The 11252-nt window shown below is 36.4% G+C and overlaps 1 protein-coding gene across 1 annotated transcript; it reads right to left on the reverse strand.

The window, feature by feature from the left end:
• Window positions 1–6108: 6108 nt before the first annotated feature.
• On the reverse strand, window positions 6109–10964 carry LOC109219782 (26S protease regulatory subunit 8 homolog A). Its single transcript, XM_019384254.1, has 9 exons — window positions 10612–10964; window positions 9187–9284; window positions 8363–8587; window positions 8175–8237; window positions 7917–8080; window positions 7381–7537; window positions 7182–7280; window positions 6759–6869; window positions 6109–6499 (listed from the first exon to the last, which is right to left on the reverse strand). The coding sequence occupies exons 1-9, from the start codon at window positions 10805–10807 to the stop codon at window positions 6359–6361; spliced, it is 1254 nt and encodes a 417-aa protein (XP_019239799.1). The 5' UTR covers window positions 10808–10964; the 3' UTR covers window positions 6109–6358.
• Window positions 10965–11252: the final 288 nt, after the last annotated feature.

Consider the following 11252-nt stretch of genomic DNA (forward strand, 5'->3'; position numbering starts at 1 on the left):
CTGGGAAACCCAAATGGACCTCGATAACACCAAAACCTACTTCAAATCAAATTTAAAGAACTTGAAAACCTACAATGCGCCAACTTTCAACTTTATGCGCCGAAACGCTCCCGGGTCATCCGAAACCCGATCCGAACATTCGGTCAAGTCCAAAATCATTATATGAGCCTATTGGAATCGTCAAATCCCGGTTCCGAGGTCGTTTAGTCAAAATGTTGACTCAAGTCAAACTTAAGCATTTTAAGCTAGTCTTAAGGAACTAAGTGTTCCGATTTCAATCCGAACCCTTTCAAACCCGAACTAACCATCCCCGCTAGTCATAAAATAGGAAAAGCACATACGGGGAGTCTTAATTAGGGGGACGGGGATCTAGAAAGTAAAACAAACGGTCAGGTCGTTACACTTCCAGTGGTCCTTCTTCGTGATCGCTGTCACAAACCTCGCGATCGTGATTCCAAAATTGTCTAGCACAATTTTCATCCTTCGCGATCACGACCATTTCCCCACGATCGCGATGAACAAATTCCATTACCTTCCTAAACTCTTTCTAGATAGCCTGTAGTAGAACAACCGTAACTTTTTGTACAAAACTACAAATGACAAATGGTTTGGTTTCTGAAAACTATAAACAAAGTGCTACAGCGTTCGTTTTTGGATCATCTCCAAATTTCTTATAGATATAAGCTTCCAAAGTCAACTCAATAACAGCAGAATTTCTTCTTCATGAACAAGAAGCTTCCTTCGCAAACGCGATTCACATATCGAATTTTTCCATTTTACTCTCTACGATCGCGATGTACACCCTTGTAGCCAAAATCCAACAATTGAAAATGGCCTAAAAAATGGTCCGAAACCACCCCGAAACTCACCGGAGCCCCTCGGAACCCCGTCCGAACATACCAACAAGTCCCAAAACATAACACGGACCTATTAGTGGCCTTAAATCACACATACAACATCAAAACCATGAATCGTCTTTCAAGATCAATCTCTTAAGTTCATAAACTTCAAACTTTGAGCGTCCGATTCAAGCCTAACCAAACCGGAATGAACCGAAATTTTGCATACAAGTTTCAAATGACATAACTAACATATTCTAACTCCCGGAGCCACAATTCGAACCTAATATCCTCAAAGTCAACTCTCGGTCAAACTTATGAACATTCCAAACCTTCAAATTTCCTCTTTTACCAATTAGTACCGAAACCTTCTAGAAACATCCAAATGCAAATCCGGGCATACGTCCAAGTCCAAAGTCACTATCTGGACCTAACGGGAGCATCAAACTCCGATCTAAGGTCAAATACACAAAAGTCAAACTTGGTCAACTCTTCCGACTTAAGGCTTCAAACATGAAAATCATTCTTCCAAACTAATTTTGAATCACCCGAAAACTAAAACCAACGATACACACAAGTCATAATATATCATATGAAGCTACTCAAGACTTCAAACAGTTGAACGGAATGTAAATGTTCAAACAACTGGTTGGGTCGTTACAATTGAGGTTAATATTGATACTTACTAAGTATATGGCATCAGTTTTACTCATACTACACTTCTGCACCTTGCGTGCAGATATTGAAGTTGAGCTGTTGTAGAGTTTGAGGGCGAGCATTGAAGACATATCGGTATTCTAGTTATTAACTGTCTTATGTTCATGGTAGCCCAGGATCTTGTATTTTTGTTTATGTATATTCAAATGTATTATGTATTTTTCTTCATATCAAAGTTGTAATCCTAATCTTAGTCACTCATGATTTATTTTATCAGTTCTTGGGATAGCTTGTATTAATCTTCGCATTGTTATTTTATTATTTATTAGGTGATCTTTAATTCGAGCTATATTTTTGTTGGTCGGCTCGCATAGCGGGTTAGGTTAGACATCATTACGATCCAATAATACTATATGGACCTATCCAAGGTCTCAAACATGAAGCGAAGCACAACTGCTCAAATTAAGCCAACACTAGACACAAGCAGAATCAACCAACTCTGAACTTGCTTCGAGTGGTCTGAAACCCACCCGATCCACTTGGGACCCTGTCCAGTCATACCAATAAGTCCATTAACACTACCAGAACCTATCCAAAGCCTACAAACATATACAATAACATCCCATTAACGAGTCAAAGATCAAAACACAAGTTGAACTTTCCTTAAGTTTAAGCAATTCCAAACTTTAAACGAAGCATTTGATTTAAGCCTAACCAATCCGGATTACATCAAACTTTGCACACAAGTTCCAAATGACAAAACGAATATATATTCCTAGTTCCGAAACACAAATCGAAACTTGATATCATCAAAGTCAACTCCCGATCAAACTTAGAAACTCTCCATACCTTCAAATTGCAACCTTTCGGTAAATAGGGTAAAAATATCCTAGGAACCTCCAAATCCTAATCCAAATGTACGCTGAAGTCCAAAATCGCCATAAGAACCTACTGGAACTATCAAATTATTAATACAAGGTCTTTTAAACAAAAGTCAAAACTCGGTCAACTCTTACAACTTAAGCTTCCAAAAATAGAACTAAGTCTCCCAATTCACTCCTAAGGCTTCCCAAAACCAAACCAACAATTCCCGCAAGTCACAAAAAAGTTATCAAGCATACGGGAAGCACCAAATAGAAAAATGAAGCTCAAATACACAAAACGGCTAGCCGGGTTGTTACATTCTCCCCCTCTTTAACAAACGTTCGTCCTCGAACAGGTTTAGAATCACAGCTAAAATGCCAAAAGGTGAGAATATCTACTCCGCGTATCATGCTAGGTTTTCCAAGTCGCCTCCTCAATCAGTTGACCTCTCCACTGAACCTTCACTGATGCAATCTTCTTGGACCCGAGCTTCTCAACCTTCCTATCAAAACTGGCCACCGACTTTTTCTCATAAGACAGATTCTTTTCCAACTGCATTGTGCTGAAGTCTAAAACATTTGAATTATTTTTGTGATACTTCCGAAGTATAGAAACATGAAATATCATATGAGCTCCCGAAAGACTAGTAGGCAAAGCAAGTCTATAAGCAAAATCACCAACTCTTTCCAACAGCTCAAAAGGAATAATAAACCTCGGACTCAACTTGCCCTTATTCTCAAACCTCATCGCGCCTTTCATAGGCAAAACTCTAAGAAGAACCTTCTCACCCTCTATAAAAGCTACATCACGAACCCTCTAATTATCATAATTTTTTTGTCTGGACTGAGTCGGACGGAAGCTCTCCTGAGTTAGCTGCACCTTCTCCAAAATATCACGAACCATGTCTATTCCGAATAACCTAGCCTCTCCAAGCTCAAACCAACCAATCGAAGATCGACACTGCTTCCCTTATAAGGACACATACGGAGCCATCTGGATACTAAATTGGTAGTTGTTGTTGTAAGCAAACTCCGCTAATATGGTAAAAAGTGATCTCATTGGCCTCTAAAATCGATAGTGCATGCCCTCTACATATCCTCCAAGATCTCTTATTGCCCTCCTTTGCTCAAGAGTTCACAATGCATTGACTAAATCATTAACTGATATTTTTGAGAGGTCTTTAGAATCCAAGTGAAGAAATCTTAACTTAAATTTATCAGGCAAGCTCACAAGCACTTTTTCAACAATTCTGTTGTCTGAAAAACTTTCACCAAATAGTCTAATTTTATTGGCAATTGATGTGAGTTTGTCGGTATAATCCTTAATACTTTCTTCCATCTTTTGAATCTCAAATTCTCCTTTAATATTCAAAACTTACATCAATCTTGATTGATAATTGTCCAATTATTCGTTTTGTAGAAAATCTCATATTTCCTATGGAGTTTCACACGCATTTTTTGTGAATATTATTTCTGAATAGAGAAATACAAAATTTATTGCGTTGAATTTTTTGACACTTTCCTCATTGTGGTTCTTGATTTGCACTAAAGTTGGATTGGCCGGCCATGGCCGTACTTTACCATATTTTTCAACTACTTTCCATAGATCAAAAGATTGCAAATGTGTCTTCAGCTTCACAACGCGTAATTGATAATTATATCCCGTGAACATGGGAGTAGAAGCCAAAGGAAATATATTTGATGTCATATCAAAACAATAGCTCACATCACTTTGTAGTAAAGATTGCTGACTTTGATACTAATATCAAGTAAAATATTTTATTCGAAATCTCTAAATAATCTCTGCAATTCTCTAGTCATGAAATAAACTAGCAACACCCTATTAATAATAGTACGAAACCTATTTTACCTAGAAATCGAAAATCTTATCCCTATATTATTCGAACTATAAATCTTAATTAGACAAATGTTAAATGAACTTACAAATATCAAATCCTAAATAATTTTGATTTCCTACTTCAACTTTGAATTAGTTTTCCGGCATTGCAGCCTTCGCCTCCTCCAAATGCATTAGCATAAACATTGTTGGCAGTAGAGAGGGAGGATGGTATTTGTCCGGTTTATTACATAGTGGCAAAATTTATTTACTTTTAAAAATTGTGTCTAATCCTTAATGAGCAGTCAAAAAATGATTATTTGCCTATTTTATCCAAAAGGGTAGAGACCCAAAAATATCCTTAAACTACTGAAAATAGAGCAATTATGCCCACTGCTTACTTTTGGATACTAATTTATCCTCGCTATTCGAAAAGTGGCTCATATTTGTCCCTCCCTGTTAATAAACTCCACAACTCACATAAAATAATATTTTTTGGAAATCAAGATTTAAAAAATACCAAAAAAGAAAATCCATCATGAATCTATCTCTTCAATCATCGAAACCTCAAAACAAGCATATTGAAAAAATCTTTTAACAGTTAATCACCCATTTTTAAATTCACAATAAAACTAAAGACAATCTCTTTACCTAATCTAAAATAGAACTCATCATTGCCATCCAGAAACTAGACCTATATGGGAGTTCCAACAAAAAAAAAAAAAAAAAATGCCATGCAAGGAAAAACAAGACCGGCATCGAAGTTTTCCGGTGCAATGCGGCGAAGATCGTTGAGTGAAGGTTCAATTTTCTTTAACTTTGGGATGGTGTAAATTTGATATTTGCAAGGCCTGATGTAAATGTATTTCTTCTTTGATTACTCCTCAAAAAACTTCTGCAGTTGATAATATTACTTCCAATTCAAAATACTAAGACATTTAGAAAATCTTAATAAAAAGGAACAAAGTCTAAGACTAAGAGCTTCTTATTGTTATTATCATCATCATCTTTGTAGTTCTTTTGATCTTTGGGTGTGGCTGTATTTGTTCATACCTGAAGCAACCAAAAAAAAAGACAAAATTATACAACAAAAGAGGTAGACCTAAAGAGTGATTTGGAAATCATTAGTGCAAGCAAATTAGTTGTTAAAAGATTGATTTTTTTTTTTTAATTCCCCTCCCAATTTAAAAGATTGATTCAATGTTATTGTTTTGAGCTTTTGCTGATTGAAAAGATAGATTCTTGAGGGATTTTCTTTTTTGATTTTTTTTTTCAAACACAATTTCGAAGTAAGCAAGAAAATATTATTTTATGCGAGCTTTAGAATCAGTGGCAAATAGGAGCCACTTTTTTAACGACAAGGATAGATTTATACCCAAAAGCAAATAAAGGGCATAATTAATCTATTTTCGATAGTTCAAGGGTATTTTTAGCTCTTTCCATATCTAAAGTCAACTAATCCATATTAAAACAAAGAGGTTTACTCCACTCACACTTGCCTTAAGGCTTTGAAATATAATAGCATGTTTACCCGTGAGAAGCAGCTAATCAATTTCAAAAGCACAACAATTCATGTTTGACCAAACTTCTAAAAAGTACTTCTACATATTTTTCTCAATTTTTTTTTTTTCAAAAAAGTACTTCTGAAATAAAACTACTTAATGCTTCTCAAAAACTACTTCTGCTTTAAGTCAAAATCACTTTTTTCTCTACTAAAAGCCTAGCCAACACCTTAACTTTGGAGAAAAGCACTTTTGGCCACAAGAGAAAAAAAGCACAACCAAACAAGCTATAAGTAAAGCTCCTATGTCAGACTTTCCACTGAAGGGTGGAAATATGGTCGAGCAATCAAGGATACCAAAATCAATTAACAAAATGCAACTCAGAACCAAGGAGTGGCAAATACTGAAGCTGTGCGAATAAACAGAAGGAATTTTCTGAATTTAATAATTTTGAATGACAGCTACACATGAGAAAAACAGCCGAAGATATGAAAGTGAGAGTCCCGTCAAAATACTGAAGGAAGTCTTAAGCGCCTTGAGTAAAATAAAAGATCCAAGGACAACAAGTTACTGGTACTGTAATTCTAGACGATCAATTGAGCAAAGTGTTTATGTGTCTAATGTCCACAACTAGATAATGCCATTCGTGTTGGTCATCATCTACTTCCACAGCTTTCGCAGTGACATGTTCTTCTCCGTCTCTTTCTTCATTACTTTGGCGACAGCCATCTCAAAGTCTTCTTGAGTCACGTGCACCCTTCTCTCCCTTAGAGCAAACATCCCTGCTTCTGTACATACAGCCTGCAAATAGATAGAGAAGGAATAGATCATGAGCAAGCCAAAAAAATAACATAGCAAGAAATACATTTTGACAATAACATAGCAAGAAATACATTTTGACTCGCGTCAATTCATGCAGCACCCAATGTCAAGGCAAAAGGTGGATTAGTTCATCACATACTAGATCAGAAGTTTTAACTAATAACCTAAATAGGCCATCAAGCAATCAAGAATTTGATTTGCTATAGTATAGCAAAAAGTGCATTCTATAACCACACACCTTAAGTTCAGCCCCAGAAGCACCATTCATCTTCTCAGCAATCTTCTTCAAATCAATCCCTCGCATCAAGTTCATCTTCCTCGAATGAATCTTCAAAATGTCCAATCGAGACTGCACAGTGATCAAATGATAAGTTGAATAGGACAAATCATCAGCGCATGCTAAAATGAAAACTAAAAGCATAAAGCAAGATTTCAAATTTTACAAGTCGCTTAAATGAGGAAGCAGAGTAGGATGACAAGCATAGATATTGTTGTGTCTACTCAAACACTAAACTATCTTTACGTGTACTACTAATATTTCCCAGTACATTCGGCATATAAATCAACAAGCACAAGCAATTAAAATGAGGGACCCAGGAAATGTAAAAGGTAATCATCTTAATTCTCAACCACATATTAAAAACTATATGAAGCACCATACCTCTTCATTCGGATTTGGAAATTCAATCTTTCTGTCAATCCTTCCTGGTCTAAGGAGTGCTTGATCTAGAATATCTATACGGTTTGTGGCCATTAGAACCTGAAGCAAAAGTAAAACCTGTCTCAGCTCCAATCCACTCACTCTAATCTAGTAATTATTTACCAAGCAATATATAACTGAGACAGAACGCTGAAATTGCCTTAATTTTGTTTGATGCCTCAAATCCATCAAGCTGATTCAAAAGTTCGAGCATTGTCCTTTGCACTTCGCTATCACCATTGCCACTCCCTGATTCCATCCTAGCAGATCCAATGCTGTCTATCTCATCCATAAAAATGATGGAAGGGGCATGTTCCCTGAAGATAAACAAATTGAAACGTGCTAACCAATAGATCACATTTAAAAAGGGGAAATATTTGCAGGCAACGGGCAGTCAAGTAAACCCCCCCCCCCCCTCTCTCTTTCCCGGTGGCTCCCTAAGTAGAACTTTATTTGCGTACAAGATAAGTTTTCTCTATAAGTAGGTTAAGGTTATCAAAAAAAAGTCAAAAAATTAGGTTCACTGATCTCCTACGTGACTGAAACGTGCTAATCAATAGATCACATTTAAAAAGGGGAAATATTTGCAGGCAACGGCCAGTCCTGCTAAGCAACCAAGAAATGGCTTCAGATTTGAATTTGAGGTGATAAGATCAGATATGCATAACTGTTGGATTCTCAAAATTAAGAGCTAACCTGGCCATAACAAAAAGTTCTCTCACCATTCGAGAACCTTCTCCAATATATTTCTGCACTAGTTCGGAACCAGAGACCCTAATGAAGGTACAATCAGTGTGATGTGCAACTGCCCTCGCCAACAATGTTTTCCCGGTTCCTGGAGGCCCATAGAGCAGCACTCCCTGTCATTTATAAAGGAGGAGACCAATTACTTATATGGTTACCAACGCTGAAAAATTAACTGAAGAAGAGCTTCATAAAGTCGACTACATATACCTTTGGTTGAGCTATTCCAAGAGACTCGAACAACTCAGGATGCTTAATGGGAAGCTCAATAACCTAATGCATAATAGACAACCAAATTGAAGACGATTATACAATTACTATGTAAAAAATCAAAGACTTAGTTAACAAGAAAGATCAAGAAAACCACCAAACAAAAAAACAATAGAGAAGATAAGTACCTCTTTAATCTCTTTGATCTGCTGGTCCAGACCACCAATCATGTCATAAGTGGAATCTGGCACTTTCTCAACTTTCATGAGGTTGACTAATGGATCTACTTTGCTGGGTAAAATAAGATGGAGGACATAGCTATCATTGCGCAGGGCAACTCTAGTTGATGGAGTGATCTTCGTAATGTCAATACTTTTGTCAATATCAACAACATATTTGCCTTCAGGATGAACCTTGAGTATAACACAAAGAAGAGGAAACAAAAAAAAAAACTAAATAAACTAGAAATACAGTAAGGGAATGCCGTGGTTCAAATGATTTTTACTAGAAAATCTTTGTAAAATTCAAAACAGTATGATCCACACAAATTCATTGTTTCAATTACCGCTGAATCTAATAGAAATGCTTTCCTCATAGTAAAAGGAAAAGTTTGAACCCATGACATGCTAAAGAAGGATAAAATGGAAATTGACATCATAAATCTCAACGCATAGAGCATATTTATGATGCAAGGAGTCAAAATTCGCAGACACCATAAAATGAAGAGTGCAAAATTAATAAGACAAGGGTAAAACAGTAAATGAGAGTCTAATGGGGCCCTTAACACGAAAGGTATTCAACTGAAGAAGAAGAGCAAAGCAGGCCATCAACCAAGTGCGAGCTGAAAGTACATCATCTTACTGCAGCATATACGACTGATTCAACTTAATTTCCTGTTTTAAGCCTGGTGACCACATGAGACCTGCTCTTTGCTCTTATACAGTAACTTACAGATGGTAGGAAGATTTAATAAGTAATTTAATGACGATTAAGAAGATGTAGATACACTTACTTTAACAAGAACCTTTGACTTTCCCATTACTTTAACAACTTCACCAACATATGATCCAGGCTCCTGAAGCAATTGTAATTCCTCTTTGAGCATTCTGACTGAAAATAGACATACATGAGAATTTTTACAAGTCCACACATGATTGAAATACAATTAAAAAAAATAGAAAATACCATGGGTCATCAAGACAATTTCAGTACATTCCTCAACAGAAGTAGAACAAATGCCAAAAAAGAATATCAAGACCTATTCAAGAAAGGCTATTAATTTCAGAAAGCCCAACCTTACACCCCTCCCCAGGAACTTTCCTTATCCCTCCCTCTCTCCATCTCTCTATTTGTTTAGGTTTGAATATAGAATATAAAAGACTACAGTGAATCCAAGATGACAAGTATTTTAAGATTTTGAATCCAAGATGGAGTTACTAATGAATTGTCTTTTCTTGTTTTTCTTATTTCCATCTTTCTGAGCCGAGGGTCTATCGGAAACAACCTCTCTGCCCTATCGGGGTAGGGGTAAGGTCTGCGTACACATTACCCTCCCCAGACCCCACTTGGTGGGATTTTACTGGGTAGTTGTTGTTGTTGTTGTTGAATTATACGTATCTTAGTGCTTAAAATCCACACATGCCGGAATGATATGCACTTGCATCAGTTGATAGCTATGTTTTAAGCTCTTCCATTGCAAGTCCTCTGACAAGATTCCAAAGCTGGAGAAAAGAAATTTCCACATACACCTAGCTCATTGCTCAGACACCACGAGAGCTCCATACTTTCAGTAATAGATGATCTTATCTGATATTCTTTTCAATGATTAACCAAGAGCAGAATTTTACTGCGGGGTAACCAACCTCTAACTCTCTAAGTAGTTGAGCAAGAATACCTTTCATCATGTTAAACAACACTCATATGTTATACAGAAGTTAAAGTATACATCTTTTCATGAAAACATATCCCACAAGAGAGATTTGCCCAACCCCTTAATTTCACAAAAGAGGCAGAGAGATTTTGGGTCTCTACGCCTTACATCAATTTTTAACATATTTAAGTTACCAAATCTTAAACTAACACCAAAGTGGAGGAATTCATCTCTACTCACTTGTCATATTGGACTATCATAATCAAATAACAAGTATTATGGTGAATGCACAGTATATAGTTTCAATTACAAAAATAGGACCCTTTAACCTTTAATTTGTTATTCAGTCAATTCCCGGATTACTAAAGTTTGATATCTTAGCTGCCTTCGCCACACTAAGGTTTGATGAAATATTTAACTCAAAAACTCGAGAATAAACAACACGAAAAGCAGTATTTATATATGTAAGAAACTGGTTAAGTCTAGGGCTTCAAGATAAAATTACCGAAGTCAAAGTTTTGCTAAAGTTAGGGTTTCGAGATTTAGAATTTCTGGGTGAGATCAGACCTTTAGAATTGAGCTCGTTACGCTGGGCTTCAAGGCGATTGAGGTTATGAGTCTTTTGGCGGACTTGGAGCTGGAGATCGTGGATGTGCTGCATATAGTACTGTCTCAGCCCTTCCCCTTGCTTCGTTGCTTTCGCCGAACAGCTCTCCTCTCTCTCAATCTCCCTCCTGCTCTTCTCCACATCAGCTGACGCCATTTTTGCCGATTGAACTTCTGTAGATTTGCGTTGTGCCGACTAATTGATTTTGGGACTGAAGAAGAAGATAGGGATAGTAGCAATTAAAGCCTTTCTTCCTATCGGGTTTGGGCTTTTAAACCTTCTTTTCTTGGTCGGTAAGGGAAACGACGGACCAAATTACATAGAAGAATTAAGAGAAATTTTGATAAAGTACTCATATTTTAGTGGTAACTAGTATCTATAAACGTGCGTTGCACGTTAATAATGGTACATTATGGTTTAAATATTTATTTTTATGAAGGAGCAATATAATTTAATTAATGAGAGAAATTTTATATATAATATTACAACAATCATCTAAATGCCGAAAAATATTGTTACATTAGCATAATAAGTGAATTCAAAATGAAAAGATATCATCAGAACATACATAAATGATCAATTGTAGTCATGTTAAGTAGAT

This window comes from Nicotiana attenuata, unplaced genomic scaffold (assembly GCF_001879085.1).
Source record: "Nicotiana attenuata strain UT unplaced genomic scaffold, NIATTr2, whole genome shotgun sequence".
Taxonomy (NCBI): domain Eukaryota; kingdom Viridiplantae; phylum Streptophyta; class Magnoliopsida; order Solanales; family Solanaceae; genus Nicotiana; species Nicotiana attenuata.

Bases quoted from the DNA above. Each gene is read 5' to 3' on its own strand.
- LOC109219782 (XM_019384254.1), bottom strand. From the start codon at position 10,807: ATGGCGTCAGCTGATGTGGAGAAGAGCAGGAGGGAGATTGAGAGAGAG. The intron at 9,285-10,611 runs GTCTGATCTCAC...GTCTATTTTCAG, and splicing joins TAACGAGCTCAATTCTAAAG to TCAGAATGCTCAAAGAGGAA. The intron at 8,081-8,174 runs GTATATGTAGTC...TATAAATGACAG, and splicing joins TTGGAATAGCTCAACCAAAG to GGAGTGCTGCTCTATGGGCC.